This window comes from Schistocerca americana, chromosome 1 (genome assembly GCF_021461395.2).
Source record: "Schistocerca americana isolate TAMUIC-IGC-003095 chromosome 1, iqSchAmer2.1, whole genome shotgun sequence".
Lineage (NCBI taxonomy): Eukaryota > Metazoa > Arthropoda > Insecta > Orthoptera > Acrididae > Schistocerca > Schistocerca americana.
The window spans coordinates 427,340,608-427,366,714 of record NC_060119.1 but is presented as its reverse complement, the minus strand read 5'-3'; the positions used below and the strand labels follow the sequence as shown (position 1 = coordinate 427,366,714).

The window sequence follows — 26,107 nt, the reverse complement described above, 5'->3', positions numbered from 1 at the left end:
AAAACAACAAGACCAATTTATTTGTCAAACGGTTCTTTGACTAGATGTAGCGTCCATTCACAGCACGTCACCGTTTGTGGAAGTGGCAACGGTTTGAAGAAAACCCACAAACGGTGTCAGCCTTCGAGGAGACCATGGACTGTCAATAAGTGGATTATAGACCCGAACATGGGTGAAACTGATCTTTCAGCATATTCGTGTTAGATGTTTATACAATGGACCGAACAGAAGCACTGAAGGTTTTAGTTTTTCTTGCCAAATGGATGCCCATGCGCCGGAGGTGCCCAAGTGCCCATGTCTAGTCCATATCAGTCGACGCAAAGCGAGCAAACTCCACTTTATCACAAGGAGCGAAGCGGAAGGTGTAAGGTATACGTCACACATTTTGTGTTTGCAGTATTAACCAGCAAAGCAAACTGAAGACCTGAACTGAGAGGCAGCACCGCCATGTTTGCACCTAAGAAACAGGGAAAGGAAGCAGCAACAGTATACGCTCACTCTCACAAGTGGAACACTGCTATACGCTACACGTTCATATACCAGTGACCTGTATAGGCACCAATTAAACAGGGGTCATCACATTTTTTGGACAGTATCCCTCATACAATTTCATTCCGAAAATATTTGTTCACAGGATAACGTCCGCGAATTCACGTTTCGACTGAACAAACCACGGGCCGCTTATTTTTGTTGATTCATTTTTTCACGAAAGCTGAATGTTGACTCGCTATTTCTGACACCACTTAAAACCAAATTCTGAAGACAGAACAATTTTTCTCAGCTTCCGTGGTAACTGCAGTATCGATGGCATCTCCTTCGACCGCCCTGGTGCGTCACAAACCGCTCACAGCTGCGTGAGAGACGGCACTTTACATCTCCCATGAGTACGCCGCTCTTTCATCGCTCGCTGTTCTCCTTTGGTTGGCGCCTCGTATGCTCGCCATCAGAGGACGCCAGATTCATATGACGCCGCTGCTTGCGACTCTGACTGGAAGGCTCGTCTTTTAAAGCCCCTTTTACACGATCGACTTTCTGGTCTAAGTCGACTTCTCAGAAAGTGACTCTGCTGCAGGGTAATTCACACGCAGGCACAAAAGGCGGACGCACTTCGAGGAGCTGATCCTTAAGCAGCTACACTCAGAATTTCGCTCCCAGATCGAGTGCATCTGTAGACTTATTAAAATTAGTACGGAAGACCCCAGTGAGGACGATTATATCGACGTAGCACGACACTACTAAATATTAATATTCGTCATTAAACTTGACCTCCTGTTCTATGCAATACGAACTGTGAAATTTCCTTGCTAATCTAGACGCCAGTTTCAATATGAGGAATAGTATCAAATTGATATGAAGTTCCGAAGTGACAACGTGAGTAAATAATACTGTGTACGAATAAAGTACTTATAATACTACAGCTGATGCCACTATCAGTGACAATAATAGTAATAATAATAACAACGATGACAATAATAATAATAATAATAATAATAATAATGGCTGATTTAAAAAGAATTTTATTGGTATTCAAGACAGATGTTTTCTGCTGTGGCGAGTGCTGGGGAAGAGAAATTAAGGAGACTACAGCACATAAGAATACTGGGAAATGATGAAGCTCTGGCTGCAAAGAAGAATGTGCAAGGGTAATGAGTACGTACAGGGACAATGGTAATCATTATTGTTACTTTAGTACATATGTCATTAACTGTCTACTGAAGCTGGACATTCAGTTATGTAACTTAATGCGGGAGGTATTCCAGACTCTGTTCCTGTTACTCAGAAGGACTTCAGGAATATGACAGAACGATGGAGTTGTACAGAAAGGTCGAGGAGACATGTGAGGGACAGTGTACGTTGATAAGACAGTAGGGAAGACAGAGGATATGAAAATCTCTACACCTGTCTGCACGCAGCCAGGATAGCTGTGTATATGGTGGCGACATATGATCAAAGAGTCGAACACCTCAGATATAAGGAACAGAGGCATTCATACGCATCTCCAGCTCTCCTGAGAAAGGCCTTGAGGATAACATCGCTGTGAGGTACGACCAAGTCTTGAGTACTGCTCAAGTGTTTGGAATCCTCGGCACGTGGATTAAAGAAAGACGACGATGCAATTTAGAGACGGACTGCTCATTCTGTTGCCGGTAGATTCGATAAACACGTGAGTATTGCGGACATGCTTCCTGAACTCAAGTGGGAATTCCTGGAGGGAAGACGACTTTCTTTTCGCGAAACACTACCGAGAAAATTTAGAGAATCGGCATCTGAAGCCGACTGCAGAAAGATTCTACCGCATTTCACGTAAGATAAGAGAAATTAGGATTCATATTGAGGCACATGGTCGTTTTTCCCTCGCTCTGTTTGCGAGTGGAAGAGGTAGGGAAATGAGTAGTAGCGGTGTAACGTACCCTCCGCCATCCTCCATACAGTGGCTTGCGGAGTAATGTATGTCGATGTAGATAACACTAGACGCAGACAGATGGGGTGCACAAATTTCGTCCTTGGAGGTACGCCGTGGCAACTGGAAGGGGATCCGGCTTCCCTGTGCCTCTAACAGAGGCAGATGCAGATTAACATGCAGATTTCATGGGATAAGACCAGGAAAAAGAAAAACACATTTATCCATAACTCAAGCGGGTGCTTTATTCCTTATGCTTCTTTTTTTGTTCTTCTGCTTTGGAGTACATACTTGAATCCTACGCCTCTCGGCATGGTGTCCTTCATACAATCAACGTACAAAGTTTCGTCTGCCTGCACGTTCCGTCGCCTTTTCCATTAGCTCTGTCACTCCTTTCGCCCTCTCAACGTCTTTTAAAGTGGCTACGCACGAACACATTACTAGCGGTCACTTTCCGTCCTCGCAGTGTGAGAAACTACTACTCGGAACTGAAACTTGATTGTTTCTAATCACATGATAAAGTTAGTTCTCACAAAAGCCGATCTTTTTGTGAGACACATTGGTCGCAAGAGCGTAGAAAAGTACAAGGACGCAGCAGTGCCGATTCCCCTGACGTTGGCTGGGAAAACCAACTGCAGGTGACCCGCACCGAACACCTCAGTAGCCACTCTGATCGCAGGTGTGTACGTCCCTCCGGAGAAATGGAACCAATATCTGTGTGCTTTGCACTGGAGATAAATACTCACATAAAACGGGCAAGGCCGGGGGAGGCGGGGGGGGGGGGGGGGGGGGAGGGACTAAGACAAGTTATTAGTTGCTGAAGATTTATTAACTGTGTACAGTGTTCTATTAGAAGGATGGCTGATAAGTAATGAATTATGGTAGCAACCTTGCACACAAATGATGTTTATGTTGATATTGCAGTGTGTCCACCACAGTGAGGCAAGTGCGGTTGCAGGCTGTGTGGCAAAATTATCAGTTTCGCACAGCTATTGCTGCAAGTAGAGTGTTCTCATGCACTAAACCTTTAACAGCAATTGAACGTTAATCAGCGTAGCGACTGATGTCTTCACAGAATACTCATTTCGTGGATGTAATATTATAGCTACGTGCAGTTTTCCCTTTTCTTATCAATGCAGAACGTATATGGAGGAAGTTTTATTCGTATCTGATGATCGTCTTGTGGTATTGGTTATTGTAGAGACTGAACTGTTCCTGCTGTCTTATTGCGTTCAGAGGCGTAAGCATGCAGTTAAGTTTGAAGTCTCTACGATTAGGGAACGCATGAGGAGGTTAGGTTGGGGGAATAATTGTACACTGTTAAAATCCCACTCCCGTATGTAGATATGTAATCTTCAATCGGTTTTATTAATTCTTACTGCAGGAAAATATCCTGTCTCTCTCTCTTACGATACTGTCCTACAGTTAAGCACATTCAAGAAAGGAGAGCATATTTTCGCTACATGAAAATGTAGAAGATTAGGTTTTAACGTCCCATTAACAACGACGTTATAGAATGTGTATTTAGAAACGGTATGAAGATCTGTCTTACAAAGAACTCCTGAAATCGGAAGATCCTTTCCACAACAACGAAATAAGAAATAGTGGGCGCTACGCCATTACCGTGAAAGGGACACACATATTGTCAATGTCACAAACTGCTGAGTGTTCAGTACCTCTACGCACTGTTGATAGCCGACTTGTAGATATCATTGTGTTTCGTCATGTAGTTAAGGTTAGATCCAGTCCAGGTAAGGAGAGTTTACTTCTTGTCGACTATGCACTGGCCCACGACGAACATTTCCTGTGTTTCGGATCCGTTCTGCAAGTCTTGAGATTAAACATTGTGGCCAGTGTTTCTACGGCTCATGGCTATCCTCATTCAAGACAACCTTCTAATGTCCCGTGTTCCTTTCCTCGCATCAGGTGCTCAGTAACATGTACAATAAAGTTTTTGTATTATGAGTTTCCTTACCCGGTCTTGACTATCTTTGTGACTGAGCATATTCAGCAAATTTTTTATGCAATATGATAAAAGACGTGTGGGTAATCATTCTCAAGCAATAAGAGTCTTTTATTCATACCGTACCACTGAAGATCGGCACCACACTCAATAATAGTTCGTTAAAACTGAGCTGCTTTAGCCGCTATTATTAAATTAAAATGACCTTCATTGAGAGTTTTAAAATTCAACAATAAATTACAGATAAATACAAAATGGGAATAAACGACAGACATTTTTGATTACGCAAAAATTCGTATATCAGAAAGAAACCTTGCTTATATTCATTTAATGAAGAATAAAAATGAATTTAAAAAAATGGGAGCATACGCATCCGAAATAAATCAAAGCGAGTATTATCAAGTAAAGCATAACTATGTAACTAAAAATACTTCACGGTTCACCTCACACCAGCTCTTACCAAAGACGAAATATATACCTCAGCGTCTCTGTAGCTATAAGAATAACAGGTGTATGTAATAAGCGTACTTTATAAAAATTATACTACAGAAACAAAAATAAACAAAACTGACAGAAACAACTCCAAACGCCACTAAAAAAAATCCACAGATTCTTAATGGTGTCCATGAAACGTCTCATAAGGCACATCAAGGTTGGCCATGAAAACGTAACAAGAAAGAAGATAACAAAAACTGCGAAATAAATCGCCATAACAGGAATAAAACAATTCCACGAACACTAACAAACTTCCAAGACAACACTGACAATAAATTATTTATAAATACTTTTTCGATGTGTGAGGACTTCAAATGATGTATTTACTAAACTATCAATTACGTTAGCACTGTTTCAATATTCTTAATATTTCAGTTTTCTTTCGTTAACAGTGCATCACGTGAGCTACGTTTTGTAAACAAAATTATATTTTGACGTTAGTTGATGAAATGTCCTATAGCGCATTACTTTCACTGACTTAATACCAACTGCACCGAATTCGTAGCATGAAGTGATCAAAGCCGACTCTTTATACTACAATCTACATAAGACCCCGTATTATATTTTAATTCAAATAATCGGAGCATTGAACAAAACGGAGAAAGTATGTTCACCGGAAGAAGACCCGTATCCCATCAGATTAAGAGCCTTGCGTTCGTTCTCACAGACACTTCGCTCAGCAAACCACATCATGTAAAACCGATGACTGAAATCAGCACTAACAGTTCAATTTATTTCGACGGGGTGAACATATTCCTACAAGTGCTATCTTTTTTCCAACCTCTCATCGTTCGCGAAATGGAAACCACAGTGAAAATCAGAAATGAATTATTTGCAGCACTTACTTCTGTACATAGTCGGCGCTCCTAGGTTTTTGTCGTAGTGTGGTACCAACTTTCCAGTACCATAGTCACAGAAGGCAGCCGTCTGTGACTTTCAGAAGTTCCCCAAGCCGGTCTGCAGCTCATTATCTGTGCTAAAATTCTATCGTTATATCCAGCGGTTCATGTGATAGAAGAGATGAAAATCAGAGTATTGTGGGTGATCAAACATTTCCCATTGAAAACGCTGCAGAAGCGTCCCATTGCACCTGCAGTGTGCGGCCGAGGTTCGTCATGAAGAAGGAAACATACGACAGTTACTTTATGTGGGCTGTATAAAAGCAGGCACGGCGCTCTTGACGGGAGACACAATTGTTCTAAGCATCTTTATGGCCTCACTGTGCGCTCAGAATTGAAAAGGGTGACGTAACGCAATAGACGGGCATACCAGAAACACTGTGACATAGATCTGTGCAAAGCTTTACCGGATTTTCTCTGTGGTTTCAATTTCGCGACCGACTGGAGGTTGAAAAGAAATAGCCATCGTTTTATAAGATACGAAGTACAGACTGTCTGAAATTATCTTTCTGTATCCCAGGCTAAATGATTTAACCGAGTGGCTCCTAATGATTTAATCACCTTTCTGTGCAGGAATTGGAGGATCTGAAGAAGGCCTATGGGGAGAGTCAGGGCCTGCGCATCCTGGCGTTCCCGTGCAACCAGTTCAACGGCCAGGAGCCGGGAGACAGCGAGCAAATAGCCTGCTTCGCCCTCAGGACCATGGGTGCCACTTTCGACCTCTTCGAGAAGGTATGTTTTGTGTCAAGGTAGTTTATTCAACAGTAATAACTGCAGCTATGCAACGACAGTAGTCGTCTAAACCAGAACCATTGAGAACGGCCATCAACTTTAACAAATGACGTTTAAACAAACCCCGAAATGCAACAAATACATGATTTCAAGATGATGACCATGACACAGGAAATTGTGGTTCTGAGCGGGGAAAAACTGAAATTTAAAATAATAACCACAAAATCATCGCAACAACCACAGAAATACGATACAGTGGTTGATGCGAAGAACACACTCAGCTGAAAATTCTGATACCAACGCAGAAAGTCATAACGCATTACCAACACAGATAACGAAAAATTGCGCCAATTAACAGAACGTGGTATCGACAAAATCACTTGATGTATATATACTGCCTGACAAAAAAAAAGTTAGGTCGTGTTGCTTTAGGGGAATTAAGTCAAATTTATGAAGAGCTTGCTGGTTGGTTATTGGTGCTTACGGACGCTCAACGCCGAAGTTATCAGCAAAGAGCTTGCTATTATGAAGCCACTTATCACAATGATGTTGTAGACCTTTTGACCCCGATGCATTCACTGATGCGGTTGGGAAGGTAGACATAAGGCCGTTATATCCTGTCCTCAGATAAGTTGGCCCGCGACTGTTTTAACTGGTTCTTGACATCCTGGATACTGGTACTGGTACACTGGTACACTGATCCCACGCATGTTCTGTCAGCGACTGGTTCGGGGATTTTGCTGGTCACGGGAGTAACTCAACTTCAAGCAGACAGGTCGTAGAGGTCAGTGTCATATGTGAACGAGCATTTCGCCATTGAAAAATGGCACCTCTATACTGCCATATGAGAGGCAGGATGCCCCGACATACTGTTGAGCCGTCAGAGTTTCCTCAGTCACAACCAAAGAGTAACACCGCTGCCTCTCCAAAACTCTTGAAGAATAAGACCTCTCCCCAGGTCGCCACCATGCTTAGCGTTAGCGTTGAAACGGCAGGTAGCGTGGGACTGGGGGAGTGGATGGTGCTGGTGGTTTTATTGGAAAATTCAACTTTATCAAAACTGAACATTACACATCATTGAACAGCGGACTGACGCTGGTTGATCCCAACATTTAGATCTCGAAATATATTTATTAAATTTGGCTGCAAGACAGTTAATCTTTAACCTTATAACTGATATCGAGACGTAGGGCTGTAATCTTTAATGCACATTATGTTAAGACACTAAAAAACAGTCTCAGGATACACGTATTATCAAAACACAACGATACAGAAAAGACGATAACTGAATGCTGACGGCTAATATTAACACTCAAAATATCAAGACAAATGTTTCAGATAATTCTGAAAAGTGAGTATTCACGCAAAATTTTACACAAGAACACGCAAGATAGAATCACATTGATGTGGCCACTGCCTATGTTTGACGTCAACGTGCAGTAACCACACACAGATGGCAGGCCGCAGCACTGGTAATGAGGTTAGTATACAGGGTGGTCCACTGATAGTGATCGGGCCAAATATCTCACGAAATAAGAATCAAACGAAAAAACTACAAAGAACGGAACTTGTCTAGCTTGAAGGGGGAAACCAGATGGCGCTATGGTTGGACCGCTAGATGGCGCTGCCATAGGTCAAACGGATATCAACTATCGCTTTGTGATAGATGGCGCTGTAATAGTCACAAAAATATGGCTTACAATTTTAGACGAACGGTTGGTAACAGGTGGGTTTTTTAAATTAAAATACAGAACGTAGGTACGTTTGAACATTTTGTTTCGGTTGTTCCAATGTGATACATGTACCTTTGTGACCTTATCATTTCTGAGAGCGCATGCTGTTACAGCGTGATTACCCGTAAATACCACATTAATGCAATAAATGCCCAAAATGGTGTCCGTCAACCTCAATGCATTTGGCAATACGTGTACCGACATTCCTCTCAACAGCGAGTAGTTCACCTTCCATAATGTTCGCACATGCATTAACAATGCGCTGACGCATGTTGTCAGGCGTTTTCGGTGGATCACGATAGCAAATATCCTTCAACTTTCTCCACAGAAAGAAATACGGGGACGTTAGCTCCGGTGAACGTGCAGGCCGTGGTATGGTGCTTCGACGACCAATCCACCTGTCATGAAAATTTTATTCAATACCACTACAACCGCACGTGAGCTATGTGCCGGACATTCATCATGTTGGAAGTATATCGCCATTGTGTCATGTAGTGAAACATCTTGTAGTAACATCGGTAGAACATTACGTAGGAAATCAGCATACATTGCACCATTTAGATTGCCATCGATAAAATCGGGGCCAATTATCCTTCCTTCCATAATGCCGCACCATACATTAACTCGCCAAGGTCGCTGATGTTCCACTTGTCGCAGCCATCGTGGATTTTCCGTTGCCCAATACTGCATATTATGCCGGTTTACGTTACCTCTGTTGGTGAATGAAACTTCGTCGCTAAATAGAACGCGTGCAAAAACTCTGTCATCGTCCCGTAATTTCTCTCGTGCCCAGTGGCAGAACTGTACACGACGTTCAAAGTCGTCGCCATGCAATGCCTGGTGCATAGAAATATGGTACGGGTGCAATCGACGTTGATGTAGCATTCTCAACACCGACGTTTTTGAGATTCCCGATTCTCGCGCAATTTGTCTGCTATTGGTGTGCGGATTAGCTGCGACAGCAGCTAAAACACCTACTTGGGCAGCATCATTTGTTGCAGGTTGTGGGTAACGTTTCACATGTGGCTGAACACTTCCTGTTCCTTAAATAACTTAACTATCCGGCGAACGGTCCGGACACTTGGATGATGTCGTCCAGGAAACCGAGCAGCATACATAGCACATGTCCGTTGGGCATTTTGATCACAATAGCCATACATCAACACGATATCGACCTTTTCCGCAATTGTTAAACGGTACATTTTAACACTAGTAATGCATCACGAAGCAAATACCGTCCGCTCTGGCGGAATTTTACGTGATACCCCGTACTTATACGTTTGTGACTGTTACAGCGCCATCTATCACAAAGCGAAAAAAGTGGTCGAACTAAAACATTCATATTCCTTTTCGTACTACACGAATATGTAATAAAAAATGGTGGTTCCTATTTATAAAAACGCAGTTGATATCCGTTTGACCTATGACAGCGCCATGTAGCGGGCCAACCACAGCGCCATCTGGTTTCCACCTTCAAGCTAGATAAGTTTCGTTCTTTGTAGTTTTTTCGTTTGACGCTTATTTCGTGAGATAATTGGCCCGGTGAAAATCAATGGACCACCGTGTATAAAGCGTGTCGTGATTGGGCGGTGGTGGTGGGTGGGTGGGATGGGGTGTAGGGAGGGGCCAAGAGGGAAGACGCGATAAACAGTGCAGTCATTGTCGTAATACGGAAAAGGAGCTATTTCTCTGACATTCAAAAGGACATGATCATTAGCTCTTGAGCCAGTGTAAGTGGACCAAAACTTTAGCCATTGGATGTAATAATTATGCTTTATGCGCATACCTCTTAATACAATAGCATACATTTAACACAGAATACTTCGTAGAGGACCACAAATAATTTAAATAGTAGCAGGGTGTGGCGTTTCATTGAGATTCGTGTTCTGTCTGCCATATAGGTGAAGGGAGGGAGGAGAGTGGACGGTGATGTGCTGAAGTCAGACGCTTCTCCGGCAGGGCGAAAGCTACTTACTGAATGTCAGCAGCGGCCTTTACAGACACGTCTCACATCATGGGTTTGGATAAGTTTTTGGGACTCGTGGAATATTATATTGTAAAAGGTGGGATCTAAGCTATCGCCCTAAGTTTGGGGCAGCAGAGGCTTCTCGATCCACCTAAAGTGAAAAGACACATTTTATATTCTAAAATGTGTAATTGTTTTATTGGCATTAACTTTGACCAGTTTATGTGTCCGAGCGACTAGCAAGACGCACGCTACAGCTGATATCGATGTGAGGTAGTAGTAACAGATTTGTGAAAATTCTGACACCCGTGTTTTTGCTTTCCTCGGGCAACTTTCTCACCAGCTGAGACATCCGAGTACTACTCTCATATCGACATGAGTTAAGAAAGAGAATGCGGCGTCGTCAATAACAGACGTAGTATCAGTTTTTTTTTTTTTTTAGTTCACGGTGCTGAAAGCGTTTAGGAAGACTGAGAGTTGTATTATTGAATGAAAAGCATTTTAACTATGTAATGTCCAGTTCCATTTTCAAATAACATTTTCAACGCATCTTCCTCACCCATGTGGTTTTAGCTGCGAATAGGTCATTTTCGGGCTTGTCTGAATACCAGCTTTTCGTAAACTTCTAAGTGAAGTATGGCAGTACGGTTCAAAATTAGACTCGAGACACAGTAGTTTCGTTATTGGTGAATTTTGTTTTATTGACATTAGAACGCCCTGAATGGCATAGTAGCGAGAAGGAAGTACTTCTCTGGGCGGTGTCACTGACCTGGTGTCTTGCTGCTTTCGTTAAGTCCCTTGTAGCACAGAAGTTCCATGTAGGTGGTGATCCTGCTGAATTGGAGTGTTTAGGGATGCCAGTTTTAATTGTCAACAACGTTTGTACTATACCTGTTTTAATACAGAAATTGCTTTGTCACACACGTCCAAGAATCAGCATTTGCAATATGGCGGCTCCGGACTACGCCGTTATATTCGACCCTTTACGCACATTAACACCGTTTTCTGACTTTACATATTGATAGACACTGCCCACGACCCGTGGCGTTCTGATAACTAACAACTTCACTTTATATCTTGTTTAACATCTGAAATACGCACTCGCGACCGTTCTTTTCGAGCCGCCTCGGTTACTCGACCGTGCGTTTTGATTGGACCCTCGCGACTAACTCGCCCTGTCTTCCCGAAGGACTAGAGAGACCACCCCACCTTTCTCTCTCAGCCAATAAGGACACTTCTCATATCCAAACTTTCAGCCAATGGGCGTTCAGATCGCTGTTGCTAGGCGGATCTGACGTCACGTTTGCGGACATTGTGACGGTAGTTTGTCTCGGAACACTGTCTCAGATTGTAAGATCCTACTTCCGAATAGTCGGATCTTGTCCCCAGTAAGGTTGCACAACATTGCCTCCTATGATTTCATCTCTAATGCTCCTTGCTGGCGCTTAATTGTTAAATGTACATGTAGCCTGACTGCTACTGAGCATTCCCGATCGCACAAATATGCCTAATACTTGGCTTAAACACGTGAAGGGAATGCACATATGCATTACAACATTAGGCCGTGGCCCAAAGCGCACCATTTCGAGGTGCTGCACTATGCTCAGCAAAAGAAGGTCCGACACGATACTCCGAAGTACCCCATGCCTTTCGTCACTTCAGTGTACTTTCAGTACACAATCGAGCACCAGGTCCTGGTTGCCAGTTGTCTCAGCGGCAATTTATGTCCCATTTTTTTCTTCGTTCGGGGTCACTTGAAAATTTAAACACGCAAAAGCCATTTTAGTGCAGTTCACAACTGTTCGGTACTCCTCATGCATGAAATATCAAATATTTTGTAAGAAATATTTTAAAAAGTTGGGTGAATAGGTTAACCACCCACTAGGTAAACATTGCTCACTGCTCAGAGCTGGGGAAAACATGGCGGACAACTCAGCCTACATAGGAGCTCGAGGTTAGGCGGTGACGTCATCGGAGCGCAGACTAATAGCTCCGCATATTCACTTTAAACTTGCCCTCGAGTCGAGGCCTAAGAGAAAGGCTGTGAAGCATGCGTCCCAGCACGTGATACTGCAGGTCTTACAAGTACCAGCACCTGCCTCCTGTTTCAGAGGGGTTTAATAATTCCTAACTGCGCTTTTAAATGGATGCAAGTTCTCGACAGCACACGACAAAATTGGGAGATTTTCAACTAAATGTTGATTTCCCATGTGCTCTGTAAGGAGCCGAAAGTTTGCGAAGTGTGGCGGACAAGCCTACTTGACGTCGACGAGATGTACGGGCCCTGAAACGAACTTGTGACGTCACAATAGTAGGCTTGTCTGCCACACTTCGGGAACATTCAGCTCTGTGGAGGACCCACAAGAAAGACATACTTAACTGAAGAGGTACCGACAAGAGGTCTTTATTTTGTCGTGTGCTATGGAAAACGTGTGTGCATGCATTTAAATGCGCAATCAAGAATTTTAAATTCGTCTGAAATATCTGCTGGAGACTGCTGCAGGCGCTCGTAAAACCTGCAGTGTCGCGTGCTTTGACGTACGTTCCATGTCCTGTCTTTCTGGTGGGCCCGGAACCTACTAGTGTGACGTCACAAGTTCGTTACAGTGTCGTATATCTCGTTGGCACCGCCAGCGAGTCCTGTGGCGTAGTACGCGAACTCCCCATCTCGTGGGCGCATAGATTCCACTCGTGAGTCTCCGCGGCAGCGCACTCGTCACCTGAATGTGTTGTAGGGGACTCGCTCAGAAAGGAAAAGTACCACAAGAGTTCGCAAATATAACTGGAGACTCGCAGCATTCCCGCTACGTAGGGAACCGTTTTGAAAGAAATTTCCGCCATTAGACTGTAAATTGTTACAAGTTGTATAGGTTAATTTCTGTCTTTCGCAACTGTGATAAAAGTCTTATGAAGACCAGACACGTTTCGTGTTATTTAAAAGCATCTTCAGTGGTCAGGTTTTGTTGTTGTTGCTTATTGCATTCTTCTTCGTCGTCTATGTGTATGTGTAGAGTTTTTGAACTCGGTGATTACAGTGCACTTAATAAATTCACATTTCTATGTTGGGAAATATCAGTAGCCTCTAGCATGGCTGCACATTCCACCCACCGATACGGCACGCTGTTTGAACGCGAGGAGGCGGAAGAGGGGGAAGCTGCGAAAGCGTCGTATCTGAAGGGCAATGCAGCCGCACTCCATATGATTTTGTTTTATAGTTCACATTTCTCAAGGACACAGATCACAAACAAAAGTAGTTTCCAGTATTATTTCAATATTTTTGGCGCACTGAAGACGCAATATAATTTTAATCTGGTACAAACTGTCGCCATACAGACAGGCGCAGGCAGTGTCGCAGATTTTCGGGCTCAGATTGTCACGTAATCGTCTTACTTAATTTCATAGTGGGAAAAAGTATTTCACTTACATGTGTTGGTCGAAATATTGTAGCACTTTTGCAGCCTCATTACGGAGACATGGGAAATCTACATGACGAAAGCAGTGAAGACGTCTTGAACAGTTTAAAATAATATGATTTGTCTTTAAAACTGGAATTACAGTGCAGATCAGTCAGTTACACCTGAACTGGGGCGCTTTTAACTGAAACGGCAAACACTCGCGCAAAGAACACGATGGTATAAGACTGGCAGTGTACTCAAGGCGTTAGAAAACTATTCTTTTAATTCGTTGAAGGCAGAATAAATTCTTCAGACCTCACGTTTTCTTTGATGCCAGTGAGCTTACGCAACTGGTCGGTGTTTGTCAGAATTTGTCCCTTCTATAGTAGAGTCGTTTTTCTTAAATGCATCCCTATCAATTAAGAAATAAGTTGTTTGTTACCTCACCATATCATACTTTGTGCAGTATACACTCAAGTCTACTTAAAATGAGAGATCTGAAATCCATTCCGGATGTTCTAATGTTCGTCCCTGGACTCTTCTTTGCTTAATAAATTCAACAATAGGAGGTTTTAGATCGAAAAATAGTTGCAGCGTGCTCCTTGACCTAATCAGTGAACTTTTCACTAATATATAAAGTCTTCAACACTTGCAACTGACAGTGCTGTTCTTACCGCCAATTTCTTCACGGGCTCCATGCCTGCAAATTCATAGCAAACTGCTGCTTGAAGTAAAAACAAAGAATCCTGTCTGTTGATCGTTGCAATATTTTGTTTTTTCATTGTCAAATAAGCGTTTAAATTCTTCTGCCTTTATAGCAAATTTGCAGTACCCATCGAATACGTAACTGCGTGATAGATATTGAGAATTCTTATTCCTCTCTTCTGTAATTCCCACTCAGTTTTAAAGGCTTGTACAGACAGCCACTTGACATTTGAACGTCCTTCATACCACTGACTAATAGCAAAGGCTAAACAGCCCTGGCACTACGATGCTGCCGAGCAGAAGAGAGTTGTGCCGGCCGAAAAACGCCACTCCGCAATATTAAATGAAGTGTGGCGCTGTAAAGGGTACTTCCGAGAAGGTCCGTGCAGAGCTGAGGGAGGCCGAGCCACTGCCTGCACGCGATCGTCACACTCGGCCGCCCCTGTCCTACATCCACCAAAAAAACGTGATGCACTAAGAGCAGGTTCTCGAATACCAGGCAGTCCACCGTATCAGTCAAAAGGCACGATATTAAGAACTGTGGAAAAATTCGGTACTGTCGTTAAAACCCTTTTATACGATCGACTTTCCTGTCTCAATTAACTACTCAAGAGAAGTGAGTCTACTGCAGAGCAGTTGTCCTTTCATTCTTGTACTGAAAATAATCTGATTTGAGTGATTATTTTCGTTTATACGTGAACGCCATAACTAAGTGTGTTCTGAGAGCTGTGGCATGTTAAGTGGTGAATGTAAGGTAATGAGGAGTCATACGTTTTTATGAAAAGATCGAAATGTAAGGAACAAAACTTAGTAACAAGTAATCATAATAGAGTTTGTTAATGATCAAAGCAGAATTCATACTGGAAATTCTTGTCGAAGGTCCTGTGGTAAACTATTTACACTCATGGAAACTGAAAGAACAGGACAGGTGTTATCCAAGTATTTCAAGACATATATATTTATCTGGTAGAGAAAACATATACTTGCAAACTCATCGAACAACTTCTGGAACGCAATAAACGGCGCATTTTTGCTTTATCCTTTGTGTACTGTTTTCTTCCTAAATGCCAAGTAGCATCGAAAATTATTTTTCTCGTCAAATAGTTCCGATTTTTTCATTGTTAAATAATTTTCATTAAAACACGGTTATCTGTTTACATTTTTATTTATGCATAGTGTATATCTTTTCTTTGTAAAACGTAAATACCTTCTTGCTTCCAGGTATTACGTCTCCCTTGTAGGCGAACACCAGTAGGAAAAAATACCAGGACATTGTGCATCTTTTCAATGTTTCACGAAAACAAAGGACAGAATACAATAAAGATTACGGAGACACGAATGCACAAAATCCATTTCAGTAGTAGGAGTTGGCCGGGCCAGAACTGGTTCACTTCTGATGTCAGCTGGCACTGCCACGGTCCCCTGTTTCTGCATATGCCTAGGGTGCAGCATGATCGGAAGTTTAGAACTCCAGACTCAACACAGTCTTAAGACAGTGGACGCCATAGAAACACTCGCGTCGTGGTCGGTTGCCGATTTACAAGCAGGCACGAAATGCACACGTACTTCTGCTCGTGTGGATCGGGTTTAAGATGTGGACCAGTCAAGTAAGGAAAGCCGAACGATATCTTCCTGGTCTCTCACGGAGAAGAAAGAAAACGTCTACTGGCTACCTAGTCCACTGTCATGTTCCCATTTAATGCAGGCTACCAATCCAGGATTTAGTACGGGATGCGGCATGCGGCTGCTGATCACAAATGGCTACAGAGAATAAAAAAATCTTGCAGAATGCCTCCTCCAAGCATCGGCACGTGAAAGAAAGGCGTATCAGATGACCATTATTACTGCAGAATACTGATAGGTCAGTGAGTGATACTGTACAAGAGGTTCGAAAATAACTTACCTCTTTGGAAGACTTTTAGCGTTTACAGAACTGTGTTAATGTACGCAAGCTGATGTTATTTTTCACATTATAATACGGCATTGAACTGTATGTACGAAGTTGGCTATGTATTTAAGAGATGGATGCCTTTCCCCTTGCCTCTTGAGCCTGGACATCTTTGCTTTTATTCGTTTCAATGTTGCAAGGCATCCTAAGGTTAATGGCATAATTAGTTAAATTAGTACTTCAAGGAAGTAGCGGCAGTTAACGTGCAAACTTGAAATACTTCCATAATACATCTCTGGCAGCAGCTATTTACTCTCAGTTTCCAAGACCACTTGTGCTGAATCACGACTTGTAAGCTGGCCGAAGTGGCCGTGCGGTTAAAGGCGCTGCAGTCTGGAACCGCAAGACCGCTACGGTCGCAGGTTCGAATCCTGCCTCGGGCATGGATGTTTGTGACGTACTTAGGTTAGTTAGGTTTAACTAGTTCTAAGTTCTAGGGGACTAATGACCTCAGCAGTTGAGTCCCATAGTGCCCAGAACCATTTGAACGGCTTGTGAGTAGTTGCATTTCGAGATGCACGACTGCATATTGAGATCAAGTTTTGAATGCTAACTTGAACACTGCTCCCGCTTTTTTTTTTGTCAAACGCAAAACTTAAACTCAATTGATTTTGTCATAAGAATCCACTTGAATTTTGGTTTAAAAAGATTGCATTAGTTACTTGAAGAATTAATGATATCGTCTACAATATTTATGTTTCTGGTTCTTTTGCAGCAACTTTAATTAAACGGATTTATGATTCCACGTGGATATGGTATTATTTTCTCAGATGAAAGTATATAATAATCCAACAACCTTTCAAAAGAATATCTCTAAAGCAATTCACATTGACTACACCATTCTTACTGCAAGTATGAAGATCTGTTATTTACTGGTATGCCAAATCATTAAATAAACAAAATAAATCGAGTTATCTACATCTATCTACATCTATACTCCGCGAGCCACCTTACGGTGTGTGGCGGAGGGTACTTATTGTACCTTATCAGATAAGGAGTAGCTGATCAGATTTTGTTCCGCCGATGCTTGGCCGTCGCCTGCAGTGCCCTTCGTGATCAGTTGTGTAATTTTAGAATCCAGACGTACTGGAACAGCCATCTCACAATCCATGGAGCCCAGCCTATTTTGCCAGCCGCGAGATTTGCTACTAAAAAAGAAGATGCAAGTAGAAAAATATAACAAAATTTTCTTCAAAAAAATTTTGTCGCTCAAATGAGATATTTTACTCCCGTAAAAAAACCCAACTGGCCGCAACCCCTTGTGAGGCAAACTATGGAGCTGTTTGACTGAGAAGTAGCGGCTGCGGTCTCGTAAACTGACACACGGCCGGGAGGACGGTGTGCTGACCACACGCCCCTCCATATCCGCATCCGGTGACGCCTGTGATATGAGGATGACACGGCGGCCAGTCGGTACCTTTGGGCCTTCATGGCCTATTCTGGCGGAGTTTAATTTTTGAAAAAACCCTCCAGGGAGAACCGAAACTAACACAAATAATGCAATAGCGTTTACTCTCTGACAGAACCGGCGTATCCCCTCGGCATGGCCTTTGAGAGATGATGAACTCAGCAACACACTGAACTAGTAATAGAAAGCTGCGGAGTTCAAATCCCTATATAGCTACTGAGATTTAAATTTTGCGTGGTGTTCTTAAAGCGATGAAGATGAATGTCTACAACATTCCCTTGTAAAGGACGTTGTCGATAACCATCGCCTGTACGAACTTGTGCTCTGCCTCTAATAAGCTATTCGTCGGCGAGAGGTTAAGCAATAATTTAATTTTTCCTTCGGAAGTTACGTTTCCGTATGTTTTGCTTCCAGCTTTCTCATGAGTGATTTTTATTATTTGTGTAAATATGCATCGTCACGTTGAAAATTAAAAAATTAGAAATTAAAACGTTTCTGCATTTCTGCATAAAATAAATCACTGTTTACATTTCCTCGAGAAGAATTCTTATGTCCTTAACAGTCGATGAAAGACATTCACTTTGCCTGTTAGTTAAATTACATTACTAGTCAACTTATCTGAATCAGGTATTAAAGAGATGTCAGTATACTTTTCTGGTCAGCCTAAAGAGAACATTCGTTATGAGCAACGACTGTAATTATTCAGTTCGTTGCTAAAACTAAGTATGATAAAACTAAGTATGTTTTACCACATTTTGTTTAGGCTTCGTCAGTGGTTTTAAACGATGTTTGCATTACGCAGACGTTACTTTCACAATTATTTGGTGAGCTGTACAACTTGGAAACTAGCTCTTGTACATTATCGAACAACTGAAAACTGCTTTATTTGCAAGAGTGTTTAACAGTCGTAAAATTTGCATTCGCTGCTTTTATAGCTGTATTATTGTGCTGATCCGTCTAATAAACCTCATCAAACAGTTTTCGAGTTCATATTACAAACACTCGTATTTAGCTCTGCGGCTACGTCAGCTGGAAAATGATGGGAAGGAATGAGTTTAGAGCAATAACTTGGAGAGGGATTAGTGGAAGGTAGTGTCTGCTGGGGAATAATACTGGTGCTAACTTGTGTTTTCTGTTATAAAGGTTGACGTCAATGGCGATGATGCGCACCCCCTGTGGAAGTTCCTGAAGAAGAAACAACCTGGAACACTGGGCAACGCTATAAAGTGGAATTACACCAAGTTCGTCGTGGATCGGAACGGGATACCCGTGGAAAGATTCGCTCCTACCACCGAGCCCAAGAAGATGGAATCCACACTGAAAAAATACTTCTAAGGCGGGAATCCCGCCTGCACTGCTGAAAAGAAACTTCTTTTTCATTATTCAGAACCAGTATTGTTATAGTATTTAAGTAAACGTGTTGCATTTCATTTACTAACTTCATCGTATTCAGTTTCGTACTGGTTCGTACCCCAGAGGCGTTATGCCTGTACTCACCCGAATAAGCAATGTTTTACCTCTCTTGGCCCTTCGTGTAGTGGAAGGGAAGGAGTTTGTACCTCGCAGTCGTATGTTAGGCGAAGGTGAGAGGGAGAGATTCCTTCTTATCATGACAGGGGTATTGGTAGAAAGTCCGAAGGTAGAAGGAAGAGCTCTTTCTCGGAATTATGGGATCAGTTTAGCGGGTATTAGTCATGTATGTATGTATAATGCTTAACATTTAGTAGAAAATCATAGAGAACGGGGGAGGCTTTCAGTTTTTACCATCTGTTCTACTCAATGGAGCCAAAATCTTTGAGATACAGTTTTTTCCGGGTACCATCAGAAAAAATACAGGATTCGCTATTCATAGCACATAAACGCAAAGCCAGATGTCTGTGCACGCTCCGTAATTTGCGTAAGTCCATAGGCTAGGATATGCTTCCTGCTGTAACTCTGCTCAAGTGTCTGATATCATACTGCTGTCCACTAATAATCCCCGTAATCAATACTGAGTCTATTTTCATTTTTTTTTTTTAATTCAGGGTAGATCCTTTGCACCCATTGGCTGATGCGGGATTTGGCACCTTAAGCGTGACGTGAAACTTCTAATGACGTGATAAGGCCTCGAAAATTTCTTCGTTGTCCGTCTTGTAAGCAATTCTCTGTTGCATACGACTAGCTATGCCGGTAGCTGCATGAGAATTCCTTTGTCGCAATGCCTGTTACAAGTTAGCTCCGATGTAACAAACCACTTCATATCTGCGATGAGTAAACGCTACTGGTAACCACATGATACTAGCATAGTTGAGAGAGTTAATGAATCGAAAGATATTCGCTTGTGTTAATATTCTTCGTGGCACACATTAATGTATGGCTATTTACCTATATACGTGATCAGTTTATCTATAGACGATACAGGACATTTTGAGCAATGGACATAATATGTGCAGGAGAACTGTAGTGTTACGAGACTGAAATAGTCTCTGGCAAAGAAAGACTGAATGAGTATGTTAGTTTCCGAAAATGCTGCATTGCTAATGTATCTTCGTGTGAAATCTATTTTAACCAAATTCTCCAAGCCTTCAACCGAGAACAAAAGAAATTTATTAAGAAAGAAAATCACTATACGAGATTCTGAGACGTAGAAATACTTTAATGAATTCGTCTACAGAAACATACGTGTGGCTTGAGTATATGACTTTTTATCGTGACAAAGCTTGCTTAAAGTATTTCCTACATACAACTGTTACTTTTAAATGTGAAGACTTATAACATTAATTATGTAACATGACTACTTCAATATTACTTGCCATGTATCTAAGTTAAAGACTGTGAAAAATATTTCAGAATAAAATCTTCTATCAAAGAACTTGATTGCTACGAGGGCTACTCGGATGGTAGGTCCAATCGGCGCGAAATGGAAATTGCAGTGAAAATTCGATGAAGCTTTGCACAGTTCGGCCGTCGATCGCGTCGCGTCACTCATTTCAGAGCGCAGTGAGAGATGTCACCTGATGTAGTGCAACCCACATAACTGTCATGAGTTTCCTTATTCATGGCAATTGTCAGCTGCACTCTACAGGGGTAATGAAGATGATGCTGCAGCGTTTTCAATGGGAAGTGTTTGATCAGCCACAATACAGTCCGTAATTGGCTTCCCCACAATTTCATCTCTGCTCTCATGAACCACTGGCTATGAAGACAACATTTTGGCACTATGACCAGGGTATTGGAAAGTTGGTACAACCCAACGACAAATGTCAAGTCGGTGCGGCGACTATGTAGAGAACTAGCCGCACGGTGTAGCTAATTGTCACAAATAAAACATATCTGATTTTCACTGTGTTTTCCATTTCACACCAATCGGACTTTACTTCCCGAACAGCCCTCATGTATTAATTAGATTTACGTCAACAAGTCCAGAAGTTTTCTATTTTGAAAGTATTCTGGGCAGTGGCGCCGCTGGACTTCAGCCGCCTGTAATGCTGTAACATCGTCAGCGATATCTACGGTGACTGCAAATACACTCACAATGTAATCCAAACAATGATCATTTATTTTACAGAACTGCTATAAATGATTGATGCCTTTCCAAAGTGATAAATGTGGAAATATGATCAATGCATGAACAGAAACGTAAAGTCACCGTCTTTGCAATGTGCCCATTAATTGGCGTTACGAGTGTAGTGCCCCGACAAGATGGCGACAAAGCAAGTGAAGACTTTTGTGTGTTGTAATACGCGAGGTGTTTATCGGTTGCGTTCAGAAGGAATTATGGAAAATAGCCGCCATGTAACTAGAGAACTGTGAATAGTACGTTGGTATGAACAGGGACGGTGGTTGTCCTGTAAACAGAAAAAAAACAACAGAAAAGTGCCTCTCGACCAGTTGTGCTAGATGCAAAAGTGGAGACGGTGAGGGAAGTTCCGTCAGGCGTTCGAAGAAGCCACGAACTTTGAATACCGCAGAAAACTGTGTAAAGGATATTGCGAGGGAGCTTACACTTGAAGCCGCACCGTCTGCAGCTCGTGCCACAATTATAGTCGGATGTCGGATGATGATGATGATGATGTTTGGTTTGTAGGGCGCTCAACTGCGCGATTATCGGCCCCCGTACAAAGTCCCAATTTTTTCACAGTCCAGTTTTTGTACACAGTCCAATCTATTCCCTGTCACGAACGATGATGATGATGAAATGATGAGGACAACACAAACACCCATTCCACGGGCAGAGAAAATCCCCATGCCGGCCGGGAATGGAACGCAGGACCCCGTGATCCAGAGGCAGCAGCGCTAGCCACTAGACCACGAGCTGCGGACATTATAGTTGGAAGATTATGGCCAGCGCCTTCAGTTTTGCAAGATAATTTAGGAAGCACTTGAGGATGAGCATTTTCGCCTCCAAGCTGATGTTCGACGACGAAGCAACCTTCCATTTATCTGGAAAGATTAATCGCCACGATGTGAGAGTGTGGAGTAGAATATCATCAAAAAACTGCTTCGCAAGAATGAGATTCGCCGAAGGTAAATGTTTTCTCTGCTTTGTCACAGACGAAGCTATATAGGTTGTTTCACTCCTGCGAGAATACTGCGACGGGTAACTCGTACATTGATATGTTGTGATTGTTTCCACAAATAACTGCTCATTCCGAGTATTTCATCTTCCAACAAGACGGGCCACCCCCTCGATGGAGCACCGGTGTTCGACGCTACCTAAACTGCGAACTTCCGCACTGCTGGATTGGATGCAACGGTGAAGATGATGTGGCTATGTTTCCTTGGCCCCGCAGGTCACCTAACCCAACACCTTGTGGGTGGCGGGGGGAGAGGGTACAGTACGGACTTAAAGAAAATTTTTAGTGTGCACATTGCAAACTTGGTGAGTTTCCGGTTCTATTCACGCATCAGTCACATTAGTACTTGTAATAAATCATCTAAAGTAGCCACTATTATAAACAAACATTGTTGATATAGAAAAAAGTGGAGTACATTCATAAAAGCAAATGGTACATGGTAACTCTATTGAAATTATGTTTGAAACAACCTCCCCCTAGAAAAATGAATGAATTAATGTGCTGGTAAACCCCTTACGTTATTTGATTTTCAAACAGCTGAGCAAAACTGAACGTACTCACACATTTCTCTCCTTACTTATTCTGACCATCACTAAACTGACAGACAATATTTTCAACGCAACGCAATCCGACTTTCAATAATCCCTACAAAAGAATGGCCCTGACTAACAATAACCTATACCTTTCATGAATCACTTACCTCACAAAAATCTTCGTTACTCGAACTACTGCAATATAGCGAGGGCCAATACTGCCAGCTAAATAAACGATTCTAACTACTGAAGGCACTAACTACTGACAGACATACTTAGCAAATGAAAGATTTTGATAGAGAACAAACAATGTATTTACCTTAATAGTGTTCAAAAGTCATAATATATATATCAGTTCATGGCATCCAGTCTTACAAATTTACTGTATCTGATGGACACACGTCCATATCATCCGCTCTCAAAACTCCGCCATCTCTCTCCCCACATCCACCACTTCTGACGGCTCACCTCCAACTGCGCAACGCTACGCGCTGTTAACAGCCAACTGCCCTACACTACAATAGCGACTATTCCAACAATGCGAACCAGCCACAGACTGCACACAGCACAGCCAGTGATTTTCATACAGAGCGCTACGTGACGTTACCAACATAAAAACCTAAACAGCCTACTTACATGTTCTGGAAAAACGATTGTCCCTGTGTGTAAAAAAAAAAAAAAAAAAAAAAAAAAATAGTTTTTATTTTTCTACCTTGGTCATTACACATCAAGTGGAGAAAATGATCAATTTATTGTATTGGACAGGGAATCAGCTCCGGCATACTAGACGTCGACAGCTGGCATCGTCACTGGACCAGATTTAAGGCTGAAATTGTCTGTAGTCATCTTTTTAGACTATCTGGCAGTGTGGCGGGGACTGGGGGGTGGGGTGAGGAGGAGGAGGGAGGGGTAGGAATGCGAGCGAATTCAGTCGTGTCGCCTCGGGCTCTCTGTCGCCTGTAGCGCGAAATACCGGCCAGGCTGGCGAGCGGCTAGCTTGAGTAATCCGTGACAGACAATAGTAATTGCACAAACGGACTGAATTCCCTGGAATGCGCAGCGCTAACTGCCATATGGCCTGCGGTGGAGCGCATCCGTCCATACGGCTTTAGGTACGCATTGCTACTGGTCACCGGTTGATCGCACACTGTCTATTGATGTAACAGGCCCATTCCGTACGGCTTCCCATCTGGTACACCACGGCGCGAGGGGAGGGCCGGATGGATTATAACGGAACCTAACGCTAAGACGTCATAAGTAAATAAACACAGAAAAGCCTCATTAAGGACATTCTTGTTACGCAGTTTGGGGCGTTTCTTCATTTTAATTCGACATCGCATATTTTCTACGTAAACTGTTCATTTTACAGGACTCTAATTACTGTTTTCGTACACGGATGTGAAGACTCATTCTCCTCCTCTTATTTGTATCCAACGTAGACAATGAATAAGTTTCAATAATTGCAGAACTTGGTTGCGCTGCTCGCTGCGGCTTATCCAAGTAGGAGTGCGCGATAAATCACGAAACCGTCACATATCACAAGAGACTGAGACTTTTTCACAATAACAAGTTATTAGTATCTGAGTGTGATTTTAGCCATAATTAGACTGTGCGCTTTCTATTTTACGGCGTCTATTCTAGGATGGAATTCGTTGTTATTTCGACTGGTCTCAAGAGCACTATAAGTCACAAGTAACATCTAGAGTAGCATTATAATATTCAACACCGTATGCCATCTGTTAACCATCTTTGTGCTTGGTTTTACGTAACTTGTGTTCCACGCTATCGATATACAACCTATACAGGAAGGTGATCCTGACAAGTAATCGCCTTTACAGAAAAGAGCATATAACTTCCGTTGCGTTGACAGGTATTCCAGTTGGCAGATCAGCTTACAAGTGCCTGTCATTTGTTATTTGTGATAATAGCTACGGCGATAAAAAACAACTAAAATTTTAATGTTGGTGGACTGCGGAAGAGTACAGAATTTGAATTCGTAAAATGTTATTTAAAACTATGACAAACCACAACTAAAAATACCAGTCACCGAAAAATAACATTAACAGAAATCACTGTTATCGGAAAGTCATATATTAGTCCATCTTTATCTCCAGGTTACCAGCTCGCTCCCCAAAAAAGGGAGGCTTGATTCCCCAGGTGGCGGGATACAAATGCAGTTACAAAGTTTCCCACAGGGAGCAGGCTTTACTGAAGAGGCTGACTTGTTCAGTTGCACAGAATGTGCTAGTTGATCCTGTAAGAGGAAAATCTGAGTGAGAGAGCGCAACAAATTCTCACTCTAAAATGAGTCTTCGTGGTTCATAAGCTGAGCGCCACTTTAAAACTACATAAGGAAAAAAATTAATTAAAAACCAAAGAAAACAATAAAAATAACGAACTTGTTAATAAATATTAGTACACGCAAGATCAAGGCATATGAAATGTGAAAGGCACTAACGTTTAAGGCGCACAAAAGGCCTTACTCCGTCTTCCACCATGCTTTATAGTGATAGCCCACTCCACGCAGCTGAGAAGGACGAAGTTGCTTTACTCTAGATGGTGGAAGTTGGCCAGTGATTTGAACTGCATACTGTGATTTCAGCCTAAAGAAAGATTGATTACATTATGGTCAGACAAGGATCGCGAAATGAGATACTGTACTGTAAGGTGTACGCAGGAACAGATTATAGACTCTGATCCCTATTTGGTAATGGTGAAGTGCAGAATGAAGTTTAGGATTGCAGATTCTTGCATAGCAAGGAAGCAAGGGGGGGGATGTTGTTATGGGTGGCCGGTTTCCTCTTTCTAAAACACAAATGCACACGTGGGTTAATACGGTTATTTATTTACACTAACATTTACGTAACTGGAATAGAGCTCATGTGTTGTGGTACAAGCGCGTGAGTAATAGTCCTCTTCAAGACAATATCGGTAATCTTGGTATAGTCACTAATCCGGTCGCTATGTACTGTTGTAACCTGTTACGAACTCAGCTTGCTCTGTGAATGTATGACAAACATTGGCGCTAGCACTTCAAACAGCACATTAACAGGCTCCAGGGTATAATCCGGGAAAAAATACAAACATTTAAGACACAACAGTGGGACCAGAAACTCGAAGGGCTGGACACCACGCGACCTGGCGTGTGCCAGCTAGCCCGACACTTCACCAGGGAGAAACTGTACACCCCCACTTTACAAGGGCACGACGGACCAGCATATTCTGCGGAAGAAAAAGCGGAACTGATGGCCCTCACAATCGCAGCGTCATTCACACCGAACCTGGATCCCTCAGACCCAGCGTTCACACTTGCTACGGACCAGGAGGTCACACGCATCTTGGCCCAACCAGCGCGCAACATCATCCGACAAGC

General features: G+C 42.5%; 1 protein-coding gene across 1 annotated transcript in view; it reads left to right on the top strand.

The window, feature by feature from the left end:
* Nucleotides 1–20,949, top strand: part of LOC124623336 (phospholipid hydroperoxide glutathione peroxidase-like) — a 41,991-nt gene extending 21,042 nt beyond the window's left edge. The window contains exons 3-4 of the mRNA XM_047149029.1: nucleotides 6,332–6,490; nucleotides 18,789–20,949. Of these exons, the coding sequence (XP_047004985.1) occupies nucleotides 6,332–6,490; nucleotides 18,789–18,980 (351 nt within the window). The 3' untranslated portion in view covers nucleotides 18,981–20,949. The remainder of the gene's footprint in view (nucleotides 1–6,331; nucleotides 6,491–18,788) is intronic.
* The last annotated feature ends 5,158 nt before the right edge of the window (nucleotides 20,950–26,107 follow it).